We start from the raw sequence: 26043 nt of genomic DNA, 5'->3' as shown, positions 1-26043 counted from the left end.
CGTGTCCGACTCTTTGCGACCCCATGGACTGTAGCCTACAAGGCTCCTCTGTCCATGGGGTTTTCCAGGCAATAGTACTGGAGTGGATTGCCATTTCCTTCTCCAGGGGATCTTCCCAACCCAGGGATTGAACCCGGGTCTCCCGCATTGTAGACAGATGCTTTACCATCTGAGCCACCAGGGAAGTCCTTATAATATATATATAACTTTATATACATATATAGATATATATGTATGATTTTATTCCTGTTATTGTTGTATAATATTCACGTTTACATAGGTGAGGATTTTTAAATATTGATGATTATCCATAAATGCTTCACTATTTAAACAGATTATCAAGTGAAATGATTACATTAAAAACTTACTTTCTTCCATCTATATATTATGAAAAATATCAAAAAGATGCAGTAGAATAATACAGTGCACAGACTTACACCTTCTATCTTAGTTCTTATATTAACAATTTAATTTTTCCCTCTCTTTTCTCTCTCACATTTCTTGCTATTCAATTTAAAAGTAAATTGTAGCTACTATTTTAACAGTAAATACTTCAGATTATATTTCTTAAGAGCATTTTAGTCTCCATCATCTAGTATCTGGTCCAAATTTCATTTTACCTAACTGTTGGAAGAATATCTTTCCCTCTTGAACTAGAATCTAGTGTAAACTCAAAGATTGGAATTGGTTTTCCTAGTGACACTTGTAATAAAATGTTTTTGCTTATAATGAAATGTTTTTAAGCGTCAGAAAGCTGCTATATTTAGCATATTATGTATATATGTATCCCATTACACTAAACAAGTGGGTTTGCTACAGTTAAATTCTATCCAATAGTGTTTATCTTTTCCTTGAAACCAGGGGAGATGAATTTTTCAATAAATTTTCTGTGGAAATAAAGGAATTGAGTTATTGGTTTGTTGTATACACAACCTCAATTTTCACCACTTGCCTCTGACATATACAAATGGAATTTGAGGCCAGAGAGGTCAAAGTATTTAAACTACATGATTAGTAAGTGGTAGAACTAGAGTTTAAAATCTCAATTAATGTAGTATTATATACTTTTACAATGAAATTGATGATTTCTTTTATGTATATATAGGGAGGAGGGAGAGAAATCCTTTTGTCACATTTGCTAAATTGAAAGAACATGTAAAATGCAACTTTTCTAATTTTTTTTACTCAATTTGATTCTGAAATTAAACTCCTTAAATGTGCATTAACTGATAGCATCAACACATTTGAAATATCAGAGGAAGATCCAGCCTGAAATTTAAAATAAAAATTGCTGTAGATAAACCACACATATATATAATAAGGAAGTAATTAGCTCTGTTAATTCATGCAGCCATGAAATTAAAAGATGCTTGCTCCTTGGAAGGAGAGCTATGACAAATCAGAAAAGTGAAAGTGAAAGTCACTCAGTCATGTCCGACTGTTTGCAACCCCATGGAATTCTCCAGAATTCTCCAGGCCAGAATACTGGAGTGGGTAGCTGTTCCCTTCTCCAGGGGATCCTCCCAACCCAGGAATCAAACCCAGGTCTCCCTCATTGCAGGTAGATTCTTTAGCAGCTGAGCCACATTGAAGACCAAGAATACTGGAATGAATAGCCTATCCCTTCTCCAGCGGATCTTCCCCACCTAGGAGTCGAACCAGGGTTTCCTGCATTGCAGGCAGATTCTTTACCAACTGAGCTACCAGGGTAGCCCTTAATAGTGTATTAAAACACAAAGACATCACTTTTCTGACAAAGGTCTGTCTAGTCAATGCCGTGGTTTTTCCAGTAGTCATGTGTGGATGTGAGAGTTGGCCCATAAAGAAGGCTGAGTGCCAAAGAATTGATGCTTTTGAATTATGATGCTGGAGAAGACTCTTGAGACACTAAGGAGATCAAACCAGTCCATCCTAAAGGAAATCAACCCTGAATATTCATTGGAAGGACTGATGCTGAATCTGCAGTACTTTGGCCACTTGATGTGAAGAGCCAACTCATTGGGAAAGACCCTGATGCTGGGCAAAAGACCCTGATTGAGGGCAAAAGGAGAAGAGGGTGGCAGAGAATGAGATGGTTAGATAGCAGCACCAACTCAGTGTGCATGAATCTGAGCAAACTCTGGGAGAAGTGAAGAACAGGGAAGTCTGGCATGCTGCAGTTCATGCAGTCGCAAAGAATCCGACATGACTTAACAACTGAACGACAGCAATAAATTAACTCTGTTCTAAAAGTAAGTTTGTATGTTTGTTCATGGTTATTCTCAGAGTTCATTGAACAGTGAATGCTATATCCTATGAGAATTGAAAGACATTGATAACCTGCATGTTTCCTTTTTCAAAAGTTATCTGGCAAACTATATTAGTGAAAAAATAATTTACTTACTTTTCTAACATATAACATTCATTCAGCCATTCTATAAGTGTTGATAGTAAATGTTTGTTACATTATTCACAGTGTAGTTTTTTGATTACTTAAGATCTTCAAGTCCTTATTCTCTTATGATAGAATTTTTAACTTCTTTTACAATCTCTGAAGCAGTAACTCATACTAATACAATTCAGACTCAAGTTATTCCAGTAGGTCACACTTGAGGGTCTATGTGATAGGACAAAGAAGATACTTCATTGTGCACTAGAGAAGAATATCTTACCTCTGTATTTAGACTGAGTTCATTTCTTTTGACCTCGCCAAGGCTACAAGTTAGATTCCCAGTGGTTCGACATGGTTCTTGAAATGGACAATAAGCTATGGGTTTTTAAATAAAATGCACATTTCCATTATTGGGGATTCCAACTCAGCTTAAAAGCTTAATCCTGATTTCCTTTTACAGATCAATGTAGTTATTATCTTGGGGAAGAACATGGTGTATGCATTACTGAACACTGTTTAGTATCTTGGGATATTTTACTAATATTTGCCAAGGAACCATGCTGAAAATGGTTAATGTGTTCAAGGCAACATGTTAATCACACAAGCATCTACCTGGCATATATCTAGCACACAAAGATGCCAACTCAAGCAAAAGTATTGATTTTTGTTTCCTTTCTTGTTTCTTAATTCACACAGCTGATCATACCTCCTAACTCAGCCAGAGACATACCTATTCACTTTCGTCCTTCTGCTCTTGGAAGAGCTAGTCATCAGACTTCTGTCATCTTTCACTGTGCTCAGGTATGATAGATTATTCTTAGACCAAGACAGGTTAATTAAATTTTAAAGTTAATAAATATGTAAATCTAATTTATCCATTTGACATCTTTGCAAGCAAAACAACTTTACTGTAAATTATTATTTAAATGAACTTTTGAAAATATAGTATACATTATGTATGCACAGGCATTTAAGAAGGCATCTTTAAATTTTTAGATCACTTGAATGAAAGAGAATATAAACCCAGATTTAAAATGTAGGTACTTTAATGTAAATGCCAAATTGCTAGCATTTATGTTAATTTTCTGACTTGGATTTTATTACTCAAGTTTTCATGAACTTAAATATAAAATTGTATGAAATCTAATCTTGCAAGTAGTATGTTTTTTCCCACTCTATTTTCATCTGAATAATAATAATTTTTAAAAATAGTAGTTTATTTTTTAATCATTTCTTAACTTGTTACATACCATTCTAAGAATTATTTCAATTAATTGTCACCAGAGTCCTTATGGTAAAAATATGGTCAACCCCATTTTATGGATCAGTAGGTGGTTGAACCTAGGACTTCTTGCTTCAGCCCATCTTCATAACTATTTTTATAGCTACAGGCACACTGCCAAGTCATAACTGTTACTGCCAGTAAGAATTTTACATTATTTGTATGTTTATTATTATTTTTTACTTCTTCAAGTGTTGATGGGGGAGTAAAGTAAGTGGAAGGGTTTGCTTTATATCCAAGGAGCTTAGAAAATCCTGTAATCTGGGAGGGAGTGAAATCAGATATAATACAGAGGTCCCCATGTCAGTGAAAGGCTAATATGTAACTCAAAAGAAAGTGAAAGGGAAAGTCACTCAGTCATGTCCGACTCTTTGTGACCCCATGGACTATACAGTCCATGGAATTCTCCAGGCCAGAATACTGGAGTGGGTAGCCTTTCCCTTCTCCAGGGAAATCCAGGTCTCCCGCATTACAGGTGAATTCTTTACCAGCTGAGCCACAAGGGAAGCCCAAGCGCCTTCTTTTCCCCCAAAAATGTGTAATTTAGAAAAAAGTTTTTGAGGCTATTAAATTGTTTATACGATTACTGACTACTACATGACCTGAAGCAATACAATGGATTATGCTTGACTCTCAAAAATATATATATACATGTAAATATATATTTTTTTTTCATAATTTTTTTTTTTCTGGGCACCATACAGGATCTTAGTTACCCAACCAGGGATCAAACCCATGCCCTCTGCATTGGGAGCATGGAGTCTTAACCACTGGACTGCCAGGGAAGTCCCGTTGAGTCAAAAATATTAAAGAAAATAAACAGTAATCTTTCTTATACAGAATGGAAGGTGTAGTAGAGATGTTTTCTTTCACAGAAATAATCTTAACATGGCTTATCTTTTAGCTCATTGCTTCATAGCAGCGTCAGCCCTTTCATCTTCATTCTTGGAGATAACTTAGTTGCTTGCATTTCTGGTGGAACTTATATCTACTCAAGGTAGTCTGGCACATCAGCAGGGCAATGATGAGTTATTCATCTTGATAGCTTTAGAAAATCCTAGCCTAGAGGTCAAACTCACAATTCTTTATCAGACAGAAAAGAACTCAAACAAGTAAGTAATCAACTCAAATCTTTTTGTCAATCACTTTAACACAGGGCCTTGCTTTCAGTTATTCTCAGCCTCTCCTTCCAAGCTGTAGCAAATCTCCAAGGTTTCATCTCTGGTTAGACTTAAATCTAACTGACTGATTTGAAAAGACCCTGATGCTGGGAGAGATTGAAGGTGGAAGGAGAAGGAGACAACAGAGGATGACATGGTTGGATGGCATCACTGACTCAATGGACATGAGTTTGAGTAAACCCAAACTTGTTGATGATGTGCAAGGAGGCCTGGCGTGCTGCAGTCCATGGGGTCGCAAAGAGTCTGACACAACTGAGCGACTGCACTGAACTGAGACTTAAATCAATGTCATCCTTTTACCTAAAGTCCAGACCACGTCAACCTTTTCAATGTATTACCCTAACCCTTGTGATTTTTCCTGCCTTTTCTTTTAATTTTTTTTGCCTTTATTTATTTACTTTTTTTGTCCTTTTTCATCTCTGAATCACTGAGGGCTTCCTCTTAATTCATCTAGTTGACATTTTGAGGCTTCCCTGTTAGCTCAGATGGTAAAGAATCTGCCTGTAATACAGGAGACCCAGGTTCAATGCTTGAGTCAGGAAGATCCCCTGGAGGAGGAAATGACAACCCACTCCAGTATTCTTGTCTGGAGAATTCCATGAACAGAGGGGCCTGGCAGACTACAGTCCGTGGGGTTGCAGAGTCAGACACGACTGAGCAACTAACACTCATTGACAATTTTTTCAGGCAAAACTGTTTCATCCTAAAGTATTGATTGAACGAACTTTCTGAAAATGCAATATATATGATGAATGTGTAGGCATAAAAATAAAATGTTTTAAAAATAAAATTTTAGGCTTACTTTTCTAAGTCTGTGAGTTTGCAATTACATTAACAACTAGGGAAAAACTTACATAGATTTCTGTTCCTCTCTTGATTTCACTGATGAATATATTTGAATTAACACACACAACTAAATAGCTGATTAATCAAAAATCTGTTCTGTTAGTGCTTGTAACTATTTCTGAAAATGGTTCTTTGCTGAACTTAAGGAAATGCCCATGGATTATAATTTATTTCATTTGTTTCCAGTTTGGATCCATGTGAAGAACTCTGCATTATTAAAAAAAAATCTAACTTTAGGCTAAGGTAGTTTGTGTAGATTTTGAATCTTGAGATTAATTTGGTTAGGGCATCACAACTGTGAATATCATAAACTCAAAATATGCTTCCAGAGTGTTTCAAAGAGATTGTGTTACTGCATGACAAGATAAGAGGAACAATAGTAAGCAGCAAATATGATAAACAGGCCTTTTCTTTGATATCAAACATTATGTTCTGAGATTTTTCTCTTGGTTTTCAGTCATTTCATTTTTATTTTCAAATAGTTTCCATTACTTATTTATACTTGATTGTGTGACTTCCTGCATCTAAAGGTCAGAATAGTGGAAATGAAGGAAAAAAGATTAAATCAAAGTGATATTATTACCCAGTATGAGTCTGTGGTCCTTGCAGCCTGTGTCTATGGAAAACTCTCTTGATTCTTAGCAAGCTCAGATGCCCATGAGCTCTACTCAGTGTGTGAGCCAGATCTACTGTCCTTTACCTACATTTGTTTCATTTTTCAGAAACATTGGAATTGAATCTTTGTTCTACTGTGTCTCCTTTCAATGAAGTTTTAGATAAAAGATGAACTAAAAATGTTATATTTTTTAATGCACACATTTGCTTGGGTACTTTTTAATTTCTCTCTGTGAACCTAGGTTGATAATTTAACCAATGCTAGGGTGATTGTTAGTGATTAATGTCCAAAAATGGTGGGACGTGGTTTAACTTAAAAGCTCCAGTATTCTAGACGACTTGGTGAAACAAGAAAACATGATCTTCTGTTTTTGTAATTTTAGCTCATTTCCAGTTGTTTAACATAAGCCAATTTCTGTCATCCATGATTTGTTTTATAAAATAGCCAAGAAATAATTTACATAAAACAGTTGTTAATGTAATTGAACCCTGATACTTGATTCCAGTCAATCAGTTGTGTATGATCAAGCTCAGGCATCATAAGTGAAAATACAGTGAACCTATGCTCATAGATTCTCTGAATAAAAGTAATGTAGGCACTTGAAGACATATGCAGATAAAACGTGCTTTTAATCCTCACTACTAAGACAGCATTTTATGGATTTGCTGTCACCACCCATCCTACTTGGAAAGAATCATAAAGTAAGTTTCCCTCTTTTTATTGGAACTTAAGCTTGAAAACGTCTCTGTAGTTTTAGAGGTGATAAACTAGGACATTGTTAGTCAGTTTCAGTTCAGTCACTCAGTCATGTCCCACTCTTTGCGACCCCATGAACCGCAGCATACCAGGCCTCCCTGTACATCACCAACTCCCAGAGTCCACCCAAACCCATGTCCATGGAGTCGGTGATGCCATCCAGCCATCTCATCCTCTGTTGTCTCCTTCTCCTCATGCCCTCAATCTTTCCCAGCATCAGGGTCTTTTCCAGTGAATCAGCTCTTTGCATCAGGTGGCCAAAGTATTGGAGTTTCAGCTTCAGCACTGGTCCTTCCAAGGACTGATCTTTAGGATGGATTGGTTGGATCTCCTTACAGTCCAAGGGACTCTCAAGAGTCTTCTCCAGCACCACAGTTCAAAAGCATCAATTCTTCGACGCTCAGCTTTCTTCACAGTCCAACTCTCACATCCATACATGACCACTGGAAAAACCATAGCCTTGACTAGACGGACCTTTGTTGGCAAAGTAATGTCTCTGATTTTTAATATGCTGTCTAGGTTGGTCATAACTTTCCTTCCAGGGAGTAAGCGTCTTTTAATTTCATGGCTGCAATCACCATCTGCAGTGATTTTGGAGCCCAGAAAAATAACATCAGTCATTGTTTCCCCATCGATTTGCCATGAAATGATAGGACTGGATGCCATGATCTTAGTTTTCTGAATGTTGAGCTTTAAGCCAACTTTTTCACTCTCCTCTTTTACTTTCATCAAGAGGCTCTTTAGTTTCTTGTTAGTCAGTTTTTGTTTAATGACCTCTTCACTCGTCATTAGTAAAGTGTTCAGTGCAGAACAGAGTCTTAAGGGACTTTTATTCTAAATGAATACAAGGGTAGCATTTTCAAACAGAGGTTTATGAAATGTGGATGAAAACAGTGGCCACATTCAGTCTCCTTCGCATAATTTTTGAGCCATTCTTTCATTTCATGTGATAAGAGAATGTAGGCTGTACTAGATAATGGGAATAAGTAATATGACAATCGCAGTCATAAAGAATCCACCTGGCAGTGCAGGAGATGCAGGTTCAGTCCCTTCATCGAGAAGATCCCCTGGAGGAGGAAATGGCAACCCACTCCAGTATTCTTGCCTGGAAAATGCCATGAACAGACAAGTCTGGCAGGCTTACAAAGAGTTGGACACGACTGACCAACTGAGAACACAAACACACACACAAGTTGTACTCACTTCTTTTTAATGAGACTTCAGTCTATGCCTCACCTTCTTTCTTTAATGTGTTAACTACCTAAAATTCATTTGAAATTCTAATGTTTTGGAAGCTTCATACAATGTTTATTACCCATTTTGTTAGACAAATGGATTTTTTAAAAAACCTTGAACAGAAATGCATGGTTTTCATTAAGATTTCTTTTATGTATTGTTATCAATAACCTATATGCATTGAAATATGTTTAATACTTGAATACTGGTCTTTGGCCTTTTTTTCAGTGTAAAAACTTTGATTTTTTCAGTAAAATCAAAAGGAATTTGGAAAAGGAAGGAAAGATAAAATGATGCTTGCTAAATATTAATAAAATACTTTTTTCTCTGCCAAAATTTTTATGTGTTCTATATTTATTAAGTGTTACAAATAAAAAATAGGTAATTAGGACTTATATGTTATGTATGTCTATCTTTAAACAGTTTAAAGAATGGATATTCCTCATCTCCGGAATAGGACTGTTCCCCCAGCCTCACGAAATACAAAAAGTAACTGCATACCTTCATCTTCAGGCATCTATTCCTATACCTTTCCAAAATCCCACCAAAGAAGATGTTTTGATCGATATCTTACTAACTGGTAAGTTGTTTTCCTTTTACTTTACATATGTTATTTTGTAATTATTGTTCTATCACACTTATTCTATCATGGAATCCAAGCATTTTATAGGTAGTAGACACTTTGTAGAGATCCATTAGCTCAACAGCATCATTTTTTAAAGAGAAAACATAAGGTGTAAGAAATGCAATATCATGGCCAAAATCACAGCTCTAAAATGATGGAGCCAGAATCAGAAATTAGGAATCTGTGTACCAAGTCAAATTCTCCTAATTTTATCTGGAAACCCAAACATGTAAATTATTAATAGTAAATTTTTATAATTTTTATGATAGTACTCAAATATATCAATGCTTCTTCTTCAAAACTTTATAAAAAAATAATAATAATAAAGTCAAAAAAAAGCAAGAGTTCCAGAAAAAAAAATTCTAGTGTTATAATTTTGTTTCCTTTGCCTTTTTTCCATATAAATAGCATAATCAGATTAAATTTTGGCTCCTACCAAGCTTGTTCCTCTTTTTATTTCATTTTGAAGATGTATTTTTTTAATTCAGTTTTGTGAAGTGCTTGATCACTTTGTTAAATGACCAAATAATATGAGTCTGAAATAAAGATCAACTATTATGCCTGGTAGCTCAGATGGTAAAGTGTCTGTCTACAATTCGAGAGACCTGGGTTCAATCCCTGGGCTGGGAAGATCCCCTGGAGAAGGAAATGGCAATCCACTCCAGTACTATTGCCTGGAAAATCCCATGGACAAAGGAGTCTGGAAGGCTACAGTCCATGGGGTCGCAAAGAGTCGGACACGACTGAGCGACTTTACTTTCACTTTCATTATACTATACGTTTTATGAAACACATTTTAAATCTAATAATGGACATTCATAATTTTAACTTTGCAACTATTATTGCCATGTCTGCTAAAACTACTACTACTACTATGATCCGTTTTTATAAAGTTCAATTTCACAGCTAATAGGAACACAAATGTTAGGGCTTATGATATAAATAACCAGTTTACTCTACAGAATGGTTACACTTGGAATTCATGCTGTCTTCACGAGTATATTACAGTATATTTTCTTGAACCTTGGAAGCCCTGAGTATCCTCATTCTCCTTAACTTCTGTCAATCTGATTGTGGGAAATTGAATCTTATCCTCATTGTATATTTGCTATTTTTTTTTTCTTTTTACAAATTTACTTTTTTTTTTTTTTAATTCATGTGGAAACTGAACACTGTCATTTACCTGTTAGAATTCTCATCTTTCCTGATCATCTCTTCTTGCTCTTAGTATGAAGTAATTAAGAAAAATTAAGAACATAATGTCATTTCATGTAAAATGCCCTTATTGATACTTCAACTATAATGAGAAGAGACATGCTGTTTAATAAAACTTGATTGCAGGCTCAAGGAAGTCAGCATTTTAATGCGGAAGAGACTTAAGCATATGTATAAGTAGAAGGAAGAAGCCAGGGTTGAGCAAATGTTAAAAAGATGTAAAGCCAGTGGGGTTTAACTGATGGGCCAAAGCTCAGAGAGAACTGGGATCAGGGTTGAGGTAGAAGGAAGAGCCTTGAACAGGAAGTATGTTTCCACCTTTGAACAGATGATGGTACCTTAAAACAAATGTGAATGTAGATAAAAATGTAGGTAGTAGAGGCACTTTGGGGTTAAGAGCAGTTAGGTTTATATTTTCATCTGCTGAGGAAAAGAGATATAGTAAGAGATCTGAAGAGTGGCACAGTGGGTTGAAATAAATGCCTGGAGGGAAAAGAAGATAGAGCTGACAAAATTCAAATAAAAAAAGGTATTATATATGGCTGGGATTAGAAACCATAAATTAAGGTAAGCACCAAGAAAATATGTGTTTGTGAACTTTGTACCAGTTGTCAGGCTTACAGTTCTTGGTGTGGGAATACACAAGGCTGATTAATGGAACTTTCCAGGGAATGGAATTTTGAGGGCCGTTGTATAACTATGAGTATTATAAAAACATATTGGATCAAAATTTTAGCATTAAAATAAAATTTATTAATTTTATTTCATTGTTCTAAATTTTTTTCTCCTATATGACAAGAAAAAATAGTAAGCTAGATAATTAAAAATGTATTTTCTCTTTAAAAATTAATTTAAAAGGCTTTAATGCAAACTCACCGTATCCCGGGAGAATGTTTAGACTTAAAGGTTCTCCCACTTCATCCTTCAACCTGAAGAGACTGGAGACCAAGGAAGATGCTGACCTCTAACATCTTCCTCTCTTCCACTTTCTTCATTACTTTATGAAAAGATTCTTCCTTTCCTTTTCTTAATGATGGAATCTCTCTGTCCTAACTTCTCACCCTTTCTTCTGTGGACTCTTTTTTTCTAGCTGCCATGTGCATATCTTCTTGTACTCATATTCCTTGGCGACTTGGCATCATAATTTGGCCTGAATTATTGAAGGGCCATATAGAAACATGGCTGACAAGAAGAATAAGAATAGCTAACTTATATGACAAAGATCATAAGAGATTTACTACAAGCAACTATATGCCAATAAAATGGCCACAGTATTTAATTCTTTATTCTGTATAGTTTTGGTGTCAATTTATGTAAAGATGAGTTTCTTAATTTCTAATTAGGATTTCTTAAATTCTAATTTTAATTCAATTTTAGGTTTGCTTTTTCAAACTTTCTAAATTTATTTTTGAATTTGTGAAACATATATTATTCAAAACTCATCTATATAAAATGTTCTACTTAGAGAAATACCATTCCTGTAATTGAGCCATCTACCAATTTCTCAATCAACCGTATAGATGGCCATCATCATTTGATTCTGATTTATCCCTACTGTGTTTATGTCTGCAAAAATGAGATATTTGGATAAATGCATATATACACATTTGGTTCTGTTTCATCCTCTTACACAAAGGTAGAATACTGTATGATTTCTTTTACACCTTGCTACTTTACCAATGTCTGAAATCCTAATAAAATGGTTAATAGACATCTTTCTCATAGATTTTTATGACTTTTAGTACTCAGTAATTTTTTTGCTACACTATTGATTATATACAACTAGTCTCTAGTACATAAATATTTTCATTATTTCAAATAATTTGCTATACAAATATGCCCCATGCATTTTGCTATACAAATAACATCTTTGTATATTTAAGATGTATTTCTACAAGTAGTATTGATGGGCAAAATGGTAAATATGTATACAGTTTTACTCTATGTTACAAAAATCCCCTTATTATCAGCTGACATCTAGTTCAATATGTTTATGATTATAAATGTTAGTGCTGACAGAGACTTTTACTTTTATACATGGTAGCACTAAAAGCAAGTACTTATTATATAACCCATAAGCACATTTTGAATAATTGATTGATTTTTGTAGTGGTTAGTTTAAATTATTAACACTGCAAAAGTGTGTATTTATGCATGTATAATTATTAACTACTATGATCTGTTTTTATTATTTATTTATTTTCTATAATCTATTTTTAGATGGTGGACTCAAACATGATCTCTTTAGTATCTTTTAATTTGAATAGTTTAAATGAAAATTCTAAGAATTTATGAGTTGAGTTTATAAGTTGATTTTTTAATATTATAGAGAAAACTATTAATAGTGATGAATATCTGCTTCAGGAATGTCATTTAAATCTAATCTTAAATATACCTTGAAAAATGGTCTGAAAATTTCCCATTAAAAGGAAATTTTGATTCTATTTCAGTCTCCACTGGTTTTTGTCCTCTTGAATGTGACACTGAAGTCTGTTATCTCTTTATACTTTGATTAGGTGAGGAAAAGCCCAAACGTCTTGTCGTGGCTCAAATCTGCGACAGCTTCATGGAGGAGACTTCTGCCTTCAAGATTAGTGGTGTGACTCACACAAAAGGTATGGGATTTCTGCCTTTATATTCTGTCATTCTATATGCTGTCACATTTCAGAGATGATAAATATATGTCTTATTGTCTTAATAAATATTTAATGAAAATGAAATATACAAGTTAAAAATTTTCACAAGTTTTTTTAGTACGTTGACAGAAAAATACAGAATATATAATCTTTATGTATAGTCATCACATCTTCATTTTTCATTCCATAATGCATGAAACAACTTGTAAAAAAATGTTACCTCTGAGATTTTGAATAGTTGAATGTCACATCACTTAATACATAAGTGTGTAAGTCAAAGATTTTGGAAAATTAAAAATACCTAGTATGCTAAAGTTGCTTACACTTATGAAAAATAATTCCGTCTTCGCAAAGCTGACAATTCCGTGAAAATGTATTATAGGGTGTGTATATATTAGTCATCCCATTTGAATATTGATGAATAGAAAAAAATTATAAGGCATAAGAAATAATGAAGTTGCTTAAAAATCTAAAGCTCACAAGCTATGACTTTGCTTAAAATATTTTTAATTGAAAAAAGTCTTCATAATTATTGTAAATATGATTATATACAGATTATCTTAATTTAAAAATAATGGCTACAATCAGTAACTACTACTGACATTTAAATATAAGTGGGTTCATGACTTTCTTTTATTTTTACTCATCATTTATATCAGCATTCTGAATCTTATTAATTTATTTAATTTGATACAACAACTCCATGTTTTAGGTGTTATTCTTATTGAATCAAGGAGATTGCAGTTCAGAAAAATTAACTTATACATCAAAACAGTTATTTGCTAACAAAGCCAGACTACTGTATATCTAATTTCAGCATCTTTGTTTTCTGTTTCTTTGCAATATATTGAAAGAAGTATGAACTGCAGCTCACAAAAGAGAAAGTGAAGATGGCCAAACAATGACTAAAAATAAGTTCAGGGTCACTAATATTCAAATAGATATTAATTAAATTGTAACTATCTAAGTTTTCTTTTTCCTTTCTTTTATAAAAAATTTTCCTGTTTCAATGAAATAGGAACAAATACAGATTTTGTGTGTGTGTGTGTGTGTGTGTGTGTGTGTGTGTGTTTATTCACTCAGTCATGTCTGACTCTTGTAACCCATGGACTATATAGCCTGCCAGGTTCCTCTATCCATGAGATTTCCCCTGGCAAGAATGCTGGAATGGGTTACCATTTCCTTCTCCACAAATACTGATTAGGGAAGTATAGAGACACAAGAGATGTGTTTTTGATCTCTGGCTTGAGGAGATCCCCTGGAGCAGGAAATGGCAACCCACTCCAGTTTTTCTTGCCTGGGAAATCCCATGGGCAGAGGAGCCTGACGGGCTACAGTCCATCGGGTCACAAAGAGTTGGATGCAAAGAGCTGGATCACCAAATCATTACATAATTGTTATAGCTTACAGTGATTGATGTTGGATTCATGATCTCTGAAGAAGAGAGTTTAGCTTCAGGATCAGGGGCAGGCTTGATCACTCCGAGTTCTTGTGTGACACAAGTTTTATTACGGTGAAAAAAGACAGAGAAAGCTTCTAACATAGACATCAGAGTTGGGGCAGAGAGTACCCCCCTCTCTAATCTCAGCAAGGGAGCTATATACTTTTTCAGTTATTACAGTAAATCAAAAGAATATTTCAAGGTTGTAAAGATCTTACCAGACCCACTCTCACAACATACAGTTTAAGATGACAAGAAACATGTTCTTGAACAAGATATGTTGTTGTTATATAATCATTGGTACAGAGTTTAAGGCAAAACATATCCTTGAGCAAGATGGGTTGTTTTGTTGTGTAATCATTAGCTCTGGCCTTAAAGAAAAAAAGAAAAAAATTACATGATTAAGATGAAGGGATGTTAAAAAGAAAAGTTTGTCCTTTTCTCCTCCTCTTCCCCCTCCTCCCACCGAACTCCTCCTCCTCCTCCTCCCCCTCCTCCCCCTCCTCCTCCCCCTCCTCCTCCTCCCCCTCCTCCTCCCCCTCCTCCTCCTCCTCCTCCTCCTCCCCCTCCTCCTCCTCCCCCTCCTCCTCCTCCTCCTCCCCCTCCTCCTCCTCCCCCTCCTCCTCCTCCCCCTCCCCCTCCTCCTCCTCCCCCTCCCCCTCCTCCTCCTCCCCCTCCTCCTCCTCCCCCTCCCCCTCCTCCTCCTCCCCCTCCTCCTCCTCCCCCTCCTCCTCCCCCTCCTCCTCCTCCTCCTCCTCCTCCTCCTCCTCCCCCTCCTCCTCCCCTCCTCCTCCCCCTCCTCCTCCCCCTCCTCCTCCCCCTCCTCCTCCCCCTCCTCCTCCCCCTCCTCCTCCTCCTCCTCCTCCTCCTCCCCAGACTTCTTATCAACCTACCTAAGAATTAACTCTCTCAGTTGCTGAAAATCAGTTTGTGTAATATATATAACGAAGCTTAGAAATTAGCACTTTTTTGACACAGTAATTCCATTTCTGATGAGATATTTTCAAGAAATAAGCAGAAGATGAATTATTTACTCACAGAGATGTTTGATATTGAGTTATTTATAACAACAAAAAAATTAGAAACCACCTTAATGCCAAATAACAACTTTGTTTTTGTAGTAACTATTTATATGTCTGCTTATATTTCAATTTTACTAACCCATTAATATGAGACGTTTTCTTCTTTTCTCATTTCTTCAATTGATTTTACACTTTCAAAGCCTTTGTACATTGTAAATAAGTTGAAAATTTACCTCTATTTTCTTTTTTCTTCTCCTTTATTTATAATGGGGAAGGAGTTACAGGTAGGTAGGCATCTTTTTCATTTTCTCCTTTAATTTATCCAGATTTTTATTTTTATACTATGAAATTACAATCTAATTTGATCCTCCCCTTAAGAGGCAAGATTTCTATCTTTTAATTAAATGATAGTTATTATTTTGTTGTGATTTATTTTTGCAATGTGATATTCTATATTCAGATCATGTATACTCTGCTACACAGATCTGTATTTCAGGTCTTTTCCCAATGCCATACAGTTTAAATCCTACAGGTTTATGTTTTCTTATTTTATTTATATTTTCTCATTGTCATTTCAATCATTCCTTTCCTTTTATCATCTCTTTATCCTTATAGAAAAAAAAATTAGAACAACTAATAAACAAGTCCTTAAAAGTCCCAATAAACAACTGGATTGAAATTACATTAAACCTATAGACAAATTTGGGAGGAACTGCACCTTTATAATATTTAATCTTCTTATCCAGGACCAATAATTTCCTTAATATTTTTGCATATAGTATTTATAAATATTAATGAAGTTTATTTTTGCTTGAAAAAAAACAAGTTTCCATTGGCAGTACTTTTATTTAAATAATATAAATATTGTGTAATGGTGGTCAAAACGTAAAAAATTAATAAAATGGCAGGGAATCATTCACTGTAAACATAGAGTTGAATATGGAGATTATGGAAATTGTTTCTCTTACCAGAGTCAGCAATCTTATTGAATTAGTTTGTAAAATTTCCATCTTTTTTACTAATTTTGAACTATTTTATATGGAAATGACTTTGCTCATTTTTTTTATGCTTCCTTTTTTTTTTATTCCTGGGTCCTTATTCTGCAGCAAGTAATTTTTAAGACATTTTCAAATTAAAACCTAAATAATTCATTAAGAATTATATATAATGTAATTTCTGTGCAACACAGAGACCAACATTTTGTGTTCCATAAAAATTTTCAGATTTTAAAAATATAAAAATTACAAATGTACCTTCTTAGTTATAATTTATATTGTTAATGCTGTCTTCAAATGGTTTTTAAATTTAATGCAGTCTTCTGCTGGATTTTTCATCTAACAGTGGACACCGTGTCTGTGCAATGGGTTAACATTTCAAAATATATTCCCTGCTGCTCTATAAAATAAAATTTCCAAAGAGGATTGTTTATTTTCAAGAAACTTCCTATTTGTTCTGATATTCTTATATGATATAATATTAGTGTTAAGGATGAGTTGGATAACATAAACACTAAAAGTACGACAGAAATGGGATCTCTGTTTCTTACAGTGCTATTGGCTTTTTAAAGACTTTGGAATTCTTTGACTGTATTGCAAAAATTGCCTCATATACTATATAAAGCATTTGTAGCCTTAAAAATAAGTCTTTCTACATCTGCATGCTCTCAGATGAACTGATTGAGTGGTGAGGTTCTGAACTTGCATTGTCCAGTTTGCCATGTAATGTGACAGTGCATTCAGTTCAATTCAGTTAAATGCTAGACATTAAAGGGAAACCAAGTAACAGCTGGTAAGACTAGTATATATTCCTCAGTTCTGAATGTTGCTGCTTCAGTCTATGGTAAGCTTGTCTATGCATCATCCCAATCACAACCTGACTTTACCAACATTTTGGTCTATATAATGACAGAAGGACATGGATAAAAATAATTTTTGCAAATACTCCTCATATTAAATCATATTAGTTCTTTCTGAAATTGTAAGTTCCTTTGCATTTATAAAATCCCTTAGTAAAATTGAATGGGTGGGTGAATGGATTGATAGATGGATAGATGGATGGATGGATGGATGGATAGATATAAAAATAGAAACCAAGGCAACAACCCTAGCCATTGAAACTATTTTTTACATTGGAAAAAGATGTTCACATCCATTTCATTCCACAAAGGAAACATTTTTTTTTTCTAGAATTTTTCTTCCTTAGACTGAGTTCTATACTAAGCTATAGATGAAAGGGAAAGGAAAAGGAAAAGTCACTCAGTCGTGTCCAACTCTTTGCAACTCCATGGACTATACAGTCCATGGAATTCTCTAGGCTAGAATACTGAAGTGGGTAGCCTTTCCCTTCTCCAGGGGATCTTCCCAATGCAGGGATCGAACCCAGGTCTCCTGCATTGCAGGCAGATTCTTCACCAGCTGAGCCTCAAGGGAAGCTATAGATATCAATAGCTAAATACTTCATTTTGTTTTTAGTAGTTTCACTGTTCTTTTGTTATCTTTTTGTCAAAACTGGTGACAGGAAGTAGACAGGAGGAGGAAAAAAAAGGTCTTCCTGTCAGTGGAGAATCTTAACCTGCCAGGTTTTCACTTTGAAACTCATTCTTGTCTACACATCTAATTAGGTCAAGTAACCAAGAATGAGACAAGAGTATAGGTGAATTGTGATCTCAGAAGACATCCTTCTATAACACTGAGACATGTATAAGAGTTGCAGTATTTCTTTCCTCTTTTACTAGTAAGTATTCAAATGTCACTGAAGGAAAATCAAGATTAAACTCTTGAGAAAAACAAAATCTTAGCTGGAACATTTTCATGGATCCTCTGACTGTGTTAGTTAAGAAAAAGGGAGGGGGGCATAGATTAGCATTATATATCATAGTGTAGCACTAGGGAATAAGTACAAATCTATATATGTGTAAAGTTAGACCTAGGGCTTTAGGAAGGGAGCCACACTGCAGGAATAGGACATTAGACTTGCAGTGTGAGAATCTGTGTTCTGTTTGTTTGTTTTCTCCCCCTTGATCCTTTTTTTTTTTTTTTTTTTTTTTTTACTGCAATGTGGAAAAGTTGTGTTAGCTTGAGCTGGTTTCTGTACTCTCTAGACCCTGTTTTAGAAATCAGAAAAAGTAGAAATCAATTTTACCTAATAAGATATTTTCTTTTCCTGATAAGATATTTTTTGAGCAAATGCAGTTGTGCATGTGATGAAATGTCTAAACATTAAAATTACATACAAGTATTGGTTATTAGTATTATTTGCATAGGTGAAAATAGGTAAATGCAAAGATGAATTCCTGATTTTCTCAGTTTTAGATGAAATAGGATCTAGCACACTGACAGTACATGCCAGGAAATATATTTCTGAAAAACAAATAAAGCAATAAATAGCAGTTATTTTTCTTCTGAAAACTGCTTTTTAGGTGAAACAGGAGAGAAATGATTTTAATTTTCATCAACTACAAGTGACAGTGTCACTTGTCATGAGCTGTACAATGTACTCTGTTCCAGGAACTAAACACTTTATATAAATATCAATTCATTTAGTCTTCACAAGAACCCTAGGAGATAGATTCCATTAATAGCACTGTGTTAGAGATGAGTATACTGAGATGTGTAACTTATGCTGATAAGTTATATCCAGGATCACACTCACAGTATGTGCTGGAACTTGCATTAGAATGTAGGACTTGGACTCTTACCCAATTATGCAATACTGTTTTAAACAGAAGATAGCTATAAAATATCAGTAAAAATAAAATGAAAACTTTAAATATATGTCCAAGTTTCACTCAGAATATCATAAATGCCACTCTTGTAAAAAAAAAAAAAAAAAAAACAAGTCTTCCTGGAAAGCAGTCTCTGAGAAGGAGGTTGGTGTACAGGAAGTGTACTAGTGGGCAGTATATGAGGATCTGCAGCACTGGGAGAGAGAGGATGAAACAAAACTGAACAGAGGGAGGTGAGGACAAAAGTGTCAGCTCACACCTTGGCAAGCGCTGAAACAAGGAGAGCTCTTCAGAGTCTCCCCAATTGGAGATGAGGAGGCCAGGATTTTACATCTCATTTCCTCACACCCATCCCTCCCACCCCAACCCCATCAATTCATCATGAAATGTAGTCTAATCCTGGAAAGGAGTTTAACTGGGTCAGGTGACTCTCTTCTGCTGAAGGCAATTCTCCCAAAAAGTTGATATCTAGGCACTGTATATTGGCAATAATCTTGATAGCTTGGGGCATAAAGTCATAAAGATATATCTTCTTTTTAGTAGAAGCATTATTGTTCACTTTTCCTGATACTTATCTCAATAATTTTAAATATGATAAGATGTCAGAATCAAGGTTCATTTTATTCATTTTTTGTTATTATTCAGTGACTAAGTCGTGCCCTGACTCTTTGTGACCCCATGGAGTGCAGCATGCCAGGCTCCTCTGTCCTTCACTATCTCCTGGAGTTTGCTCAAATTCATGTCCATTAATCAGTGACACTGTCCAACCATCTCATCCTCTGTTACCCTCTTCTTTCCTGTCATCAATCTTTCCCAGCATCAGTGTCTTTTTCAGTGGGTCAGCTCTTCACACCAGGTGGCCGAAGTATTAGAGCTTCAGCTTCAGCATCAGTCCTTTCAATGAGTATTCAGTTTTGATTTCCTTTAGACTGGTTTGATCTCTTTACAGTCCAAGGGATTCTCAAGAGTCTTTTCCAGTGCTACAATTTGAAAGCAATATTATTCATTATGTATACATAATTGTCCTATCACCATTTATAGAAAAAGTCATCCTTTCCTTACTGAAATTGCAGTTACACTTTTCTCTTAAATCCATTGACAGAATGTGTATGAGTTTTGTTTTTTTTTTTCTGGATTCTGTTCCGTTCTAGTTGTCTGTTCATATGTTTTTGCACCAATACCATGTATCTCAACTACCATATGGCAAGTCTTAATATGTAGTAACATAAAGCCTTCACATTTTTCCTCTTCTTCAAGATTGTCATAGTTATTCTAGATGCTTTGGACTTTCATAATCATTTCAGAATCAGCTAGTAATTACCAAACACACACAGGAGCACAGATATACACATGTTCCCTTGTGAGGACTTTAATTTAAATGTATTGAAACTATATGTTAATTTGTGAGCAACTGTCATCTTAGAAATACTAAGTTATTGAGTTTTTGAATCCAAGAATATGGTGTTTCTCTTCATCTAAATTATCCAAATCGCTGTCTACTATATTTCTTTAAGATTTATTTAAAAGCTCATTTATCCCTACTGATTTCACATGCCAGCATTATCATAGACTAAACTGCCATATGTACTTCAGTTCTTTCTGAATTATCTCTGCTATTCCACTGATATGTCTTTTAGAGTCCAAATTACACTGTTTCAATTAGAGAGGCTTTATAATGTGCTTTAGTATGCATTGAAGATAACGCTGTCATATTGCTTTTCCTTTCTAAGATTTTATTGGCTATTATCCCTGTTTATTTATCTGTATGAACCTTATAATAAACTTGACTACCTCTAGAGAAAACCTGAGAAAATATTTACTGGGATTATTTTAAAGTTATAATTTAAATTGCAACTTTATATATGTAGAAAGAAATGACATTTCTGTGATATTAAATCTTTGTATTAGTGTCATTTTATGTATTTTCACTAGTTCATCAGCTTTGTGCCTTCAAAAACATTTAAATTTTATTTTTAAAATATTTTACAAGTGTTCTAATGGGCAAATCATGCTTAAAACTAATTTTGATCACCTTTTAAGAATAGAGATAGTATTGGCAATATATCTTATTCTTTTTGACAAGTGCAATAGAAAATATAGTTTGTTGTCACATAATATAAAATACCTTTATGATTATTTATACTTAATAATTTCTTCCTTATTTTAAGTATAAAAGCTCACTATTATATTTTATCTTATTGCTTCCTAGATAACTAAAAGGCTTTACTGAAAGTAACACTTTGCTCAAAATAAAAAACCTTCAATCATTTTAAGGAGAAAGATGAATATAATTAAAAGTGCTCATATAATGACTATCATATTACTTTATTACTCATGATATTCCATGATGCAGTGGTAAAAAGATTAGCACACTATACAAAACATTTTACACAATGTAAATAATTTCTGTAAGAGCTAATTAAATTTTATCTTTGATTTAAAAGAAAAGATTTAGAGCCTCAATTTAAATTGTTGTCTGCAGAGCAATCTCAATGTTAGGGAATCCTACTTCTGGTTAAAGATTCCTGGCAGAAAAGCACATAGAGAAGATACATTTAACCATGTTGGTCTATTTATATTTTTCTTTAAAACATCAGGCCTTTCTTTTTCCACATAATTGTCTATATCTAACTGAAACTAATCAAATATAATTTTAGTCATTTTCATGTAACTTAAAAAATTCAAATTTAGCTTTATTTAAATATAGATGTATAGGTAGACAGATAAATGTTAGGTAGCATCTCCTTTCTTTGAAAATTGATGTCTCTGTTGTCAACATGATGCCATTCAGTTAATCATTGTAAGAAACGCATTGGGTTCCAGGAAGCAGAACTTTCAGACCTAACATTAGTGTTTACATTTGGCTTCATGTAAATTGTATTTTCATAACTTTTGCCCATTTTAAATGATATTAGGTTGTTTTACATCTGCCATTAATTTGCAAAACTTTTTCATGTCATCAGTTCAAAACCTTTTTTTAATTGAAGTACAGTTGATTTACAATATTGTTTCAGTTGTACCAGAAAGTGATAGTTTATCATAAGATATTGAATATAGTTCCATATGTACTATAATAAATCCTTGTTGTATCTATTTTATGTATACTAGTTTGTATCCATTAATCACATACTTCTAATTTATCCCTCCTATCCTCCCTTTTTTCCTTGGTAACCCAAAATTTGTTTTCTGTGTCTATGTGTTTATTTCTGTTCTATATATAGATTCATTTGTATTATTTTTAGATTCCACATGTGATGTCCTTAATATTTTTTTTCTGTCTGACTTACTTCACTAAGTGTAATATTCTCTATGTTTATCTATATTGCTGCAAATGACAATAGTTCTTTTTATGGCTGAGCAGCATTCCATTGTGTGTGTGTGTGTATATGTCACATCTTCTTAAGCCAATCATCTGTTGTTGGACACTTGGGTTTTTTCCATGTCCTGGTTATTGTAAATAGTGTTCTATGAACACTGGGGTGCATATATCTTTTCAAATTAGAGTTTCTATCTTTTCTGGATATATGCCCAACAGTGGGATTACTAGATCATATGGAAACTCTATTTTTAGTTTTTTTTTTTTTTAAGGAAATTCTATACTGTTTTCTATAGTGACCATACCAGTTTACTTTCCCACCAGCAGTGTAGGAGAGTTCTCTTTTCTTCACATTCTCTTCAGCATTTATTATTTGTAGGTTTTTTGATGATGGCTATTCTGACCAGTGTGAGGTGATACCTCATTGTGGTTTTGATTTGCATTTCTCTAATAATTAGTGATCTGAACATCTTTTCATGTGCTTGTTGGAATCTGTATGTCTTCTTTGGAGAAATGTATATTTAGATCTTCTGCCTAATTTTTGGTTGGGTTGTTTGTTTCTTCAGTGTTGAGCTGTTTGTATATTTCAGGGATTAATCCCTTGTCAGTCACATCATTTGCAAGTCTTTTCTCCCATTTCATAGGTTGTCTTTTCATTTTGTTAATAGTTTCCCTTGCAGTACAAGTGCTTTTAAGTTTGATTATGTCTCATTAGCTTACTTTGCTTTTATTTCTTTTGCCTTGGGAGACTGACTTAAGAAAATATTGCTGTAATTTATGTCAGAGAATGTTTTGCCTATGTTCTCTTCTAGGAATTTTATGATGTCAAGCCTTATATTTAGATTTTTAAGCCATTTGGGGTTTATTTGTGTGTGTGATGCAACTGTGTGTGCTCATTCACAGTTGCTCAGTCATGTCTGACTCTTTGTGACCCTATGGACTACCAGGCTCCCCTGACTATGGAGTTTTCCAGGCAGGAATACTGAAGTGGGTCACTACAGCCTCCTCTAGCAGATCTTCTCAACCCAGAGATTGAACCTGCATCTCTTGTGTCTCCTGCAATAGCAGGCAGATTCTTTACCATTGAGCCCCTTGGGAAGCCCATATAATGTAAGGAGGTATTCTAATTTCATTGATTTATGTGTAGCTTTCCCAACACCACCTGTTGAAGAGACTGTCTTTCCTCCATTGTATTTTCTTGTCTCCTTTGTTGTGGATTAATTGATCACAGATGTGTGGATTGGAATTATTTTGGGGCTCTCTGCTCTATTACATTGATCTATGTGTCTGTTTTGTGTTGAAACCACATTGTGTTGATTACTGTAGCTTTGTAGTATAGTCTGAAGGACTGTGCTTCCAACTTTGTTCCTTTCCCTCAGGATTGTTTTGGCAATTCTGGATCTTTTGTTGCTCCATATGAATTTTAGAATTATTTGTTCTACTAGTTCTGTGAAAAATGTCATGGGTGTTTTGATAGGGATTACATTAAATCTATAGATTGCTTTGGGTAGTATGGGCATTTTAATAATATAAAAGTATGTATATTGTCAAACAGTATTTCTTCATCTGTTGAGATAATCATGTAGTTTTGTTGTTTCTTCTGCTGATATGATGTATAACATTGATTGACTTGTATATGTCAGCCCATCCTTGCAACCCTGAATGAATCCAACTAGATCATGATCCTTTTATATGTATTGTGGAACTGATTTTGCTAATGTTTTATTGAGTATTTTTACATCTACATTCTTGAAAGATATTGGCCTATAATTTTTTTTTCTTTATCTTTATCTGGTTTTGATATTAGAGTACTGGTGGCTTCATAGAATGGATTTGGAAGTGTTGCCTCCTATTCAATTTAGAAAACATTTTTGATACGTCCCTGGGTGATAGCTTCTTTCAATCTATTATTTGTTTGTTGTGTTTGATTATAGAATTTTCCCATAGGTTTTTTCTTTGTTTTGCAATTTTATCATTGAATAGCCCTTTCTTTTCTATTCCCTGAGTCACCTATCTTGGTTAGAAAGATTTTCTCCTTCAAACATTGTGCAAATAGACTACTAATTTTTTTTTCTAACCTCTTGTAGAGTTTTAAAATATGTATATTTAAATATGTAATTCATCTAGAACTTATCTTTATATTTAGTGTGCAGGTTTTCCTATTTGTTTTTCCTTTAGCTAGATATCCATTGTGACTGTATCATTTACAAAATAATCCAGTGCTTTCCCAATGAATGGGAACAATATTAATATATAAATTGTATATTATATATTAATTATTTAAATTTAAATCAATAATTATGTATAAGTTAATTTATATGAAGAAATAGTATCATGATTATAATATATTGATGCATATTTGAGTATATTAATTCTTTAATATATTTAATATTATATAGTATTTTAGTTAATCAAAGCATATGTTAATAAGATAACATTCATAAATATGTACTTCAAGATTTCTTTATAGTCATTCTATATGTTGTTTCAGTAATTTGGTTATAACTAGCCAGTACTTTTTTAAAAATTTGTGATATTTATGGTGTGTATTTATATCTGACTAGTCACTTTCTCTATTCTCAATATGATATAGAAGAAACCAGAAATTTAGATGTTGTTTTAAAAATAGCCCATCATCAGTGTATTTGGGAAGTAAGAACAAAATTCTATCATTAAACCATCTTAAAACAGTAATTCTTGTAGTTTTTTATGTGCTTATGGATAAGTACTTTATTTTTCTTCTTATATTACCTGTCTATAGTCTTTAAATACTGACACATCATTTACCTTAAATGCTTATTTTCATGAAATGGTTTAATTTAACAAAATTCTCAAGAGAATTTCATAGTTCCAACTCAATTATATTATTGCCAGTGAATGAAAGCCAAAATCCTTCTCCAGAATAAAAATATATGGTTTTCCTTCTTTTTATATTATTATAGGTTTATATAAAGCATTATACATAATCCTCAAAATGAGAAAGTTTATCTTTAAGCAATGTGAATTATATACCAATGTTGATTTGACAAGATAGTATTCTAATTCAGCATTAATCTAGATAATAAATGTAAAGACAAAACTCTATCTCAAAGCATTTTATACATGTAGAGGGATATACAGATTTATAGGGTAATAATTTTGCTCTTATTATTGTTGCCACTAGTTTCGTTATTAATATTGATGTTATTCTAATTTGGAAATCCTTGCTATGATCAATAGAAGTTATATACTCAAAGAATTTGTGTTTTAGAATATAATAGTTGTAAAGATAACAACCATGTTTTCTCAATGATCACTCCCTGGATATTTAGTGAAGTATAAAGCACTGATATCTTAAAAGAATATATAACTAATTTTTTTCCAGTTAAAGTCCATTTTACCTAGAAGTAAAACTGCCACATTTAAAACAGATTTTCACTAATGTGACCTTAGAAATTAAAATAAAGGTCTACAGAAGAGAAATAGACCAAAATAGATTTAAAATGAGCACTTCTTTAAGTATCACTGTATAAACAAAATTCCATTATCATAAATTCTATTAAGAGAAATATATTTCAGAGAAAGTTTCTTTGTACTAAAATATTTTAATGACCCAGTAAATGGTTCGTAGAAATAGTGTTTAGCTGATACGGTTACAATGAAACTCAACTCTGCCACCAATTAATATAACCTTAGGCAAGAAACTTCTTCTCGACCTTTTAAGTTTTCTAATTTTAAAAATCTGTCACTTGGCATTTCCATGTTCTGCTCAGTGATGTTTAAATGTTTAGCTTTGG

The 26043-nt window shown here is 33.8% G+C and overlaps 1 protein-coding gene across 1 annotated transcript in view; it reads left to right on the top strand.

The window, feature by feature from the left end:
* CFAP47 (cilia and flagella associated protein 47) overlaps positions 1-26043 on the top strand; it is a 504236-nt gene that overhangs the window by 388975 nt on the left and 89218 nt on the right. The window contains exons 57-59 of the mRNA XM_068963234.1: positions 3068-3172; positions 8712-8868; positions 12645-12743. Coding sequence (XP_068819335.1) covers positions 3068-3172; positions 8712-8868; positions 12645-12743 — 361 coding nt within the window. The remainder of the gene's footprint in view (positions 1-3067; positions 3173-8711; positions 8869-12644; positions 12744-26043) is intronic.

This window comes from Capricornis sumatraensis, chromosome X, assembly GCF_032405125.1.
Source record: "Capricornis sumatraensis isolate serow.1 chromosome X, serow.2, whole genome shotgun sequence".
Taxonomy (NCBI): Eukaryota; Metazoa; Chordata; class Mammalia; order Artiodactyla; family Bovidae; genus Capricornis; species Capricornis sumatraensis.
This window is presented reverse-complemented; position numbering and strand designations above follow the sequence as displayed.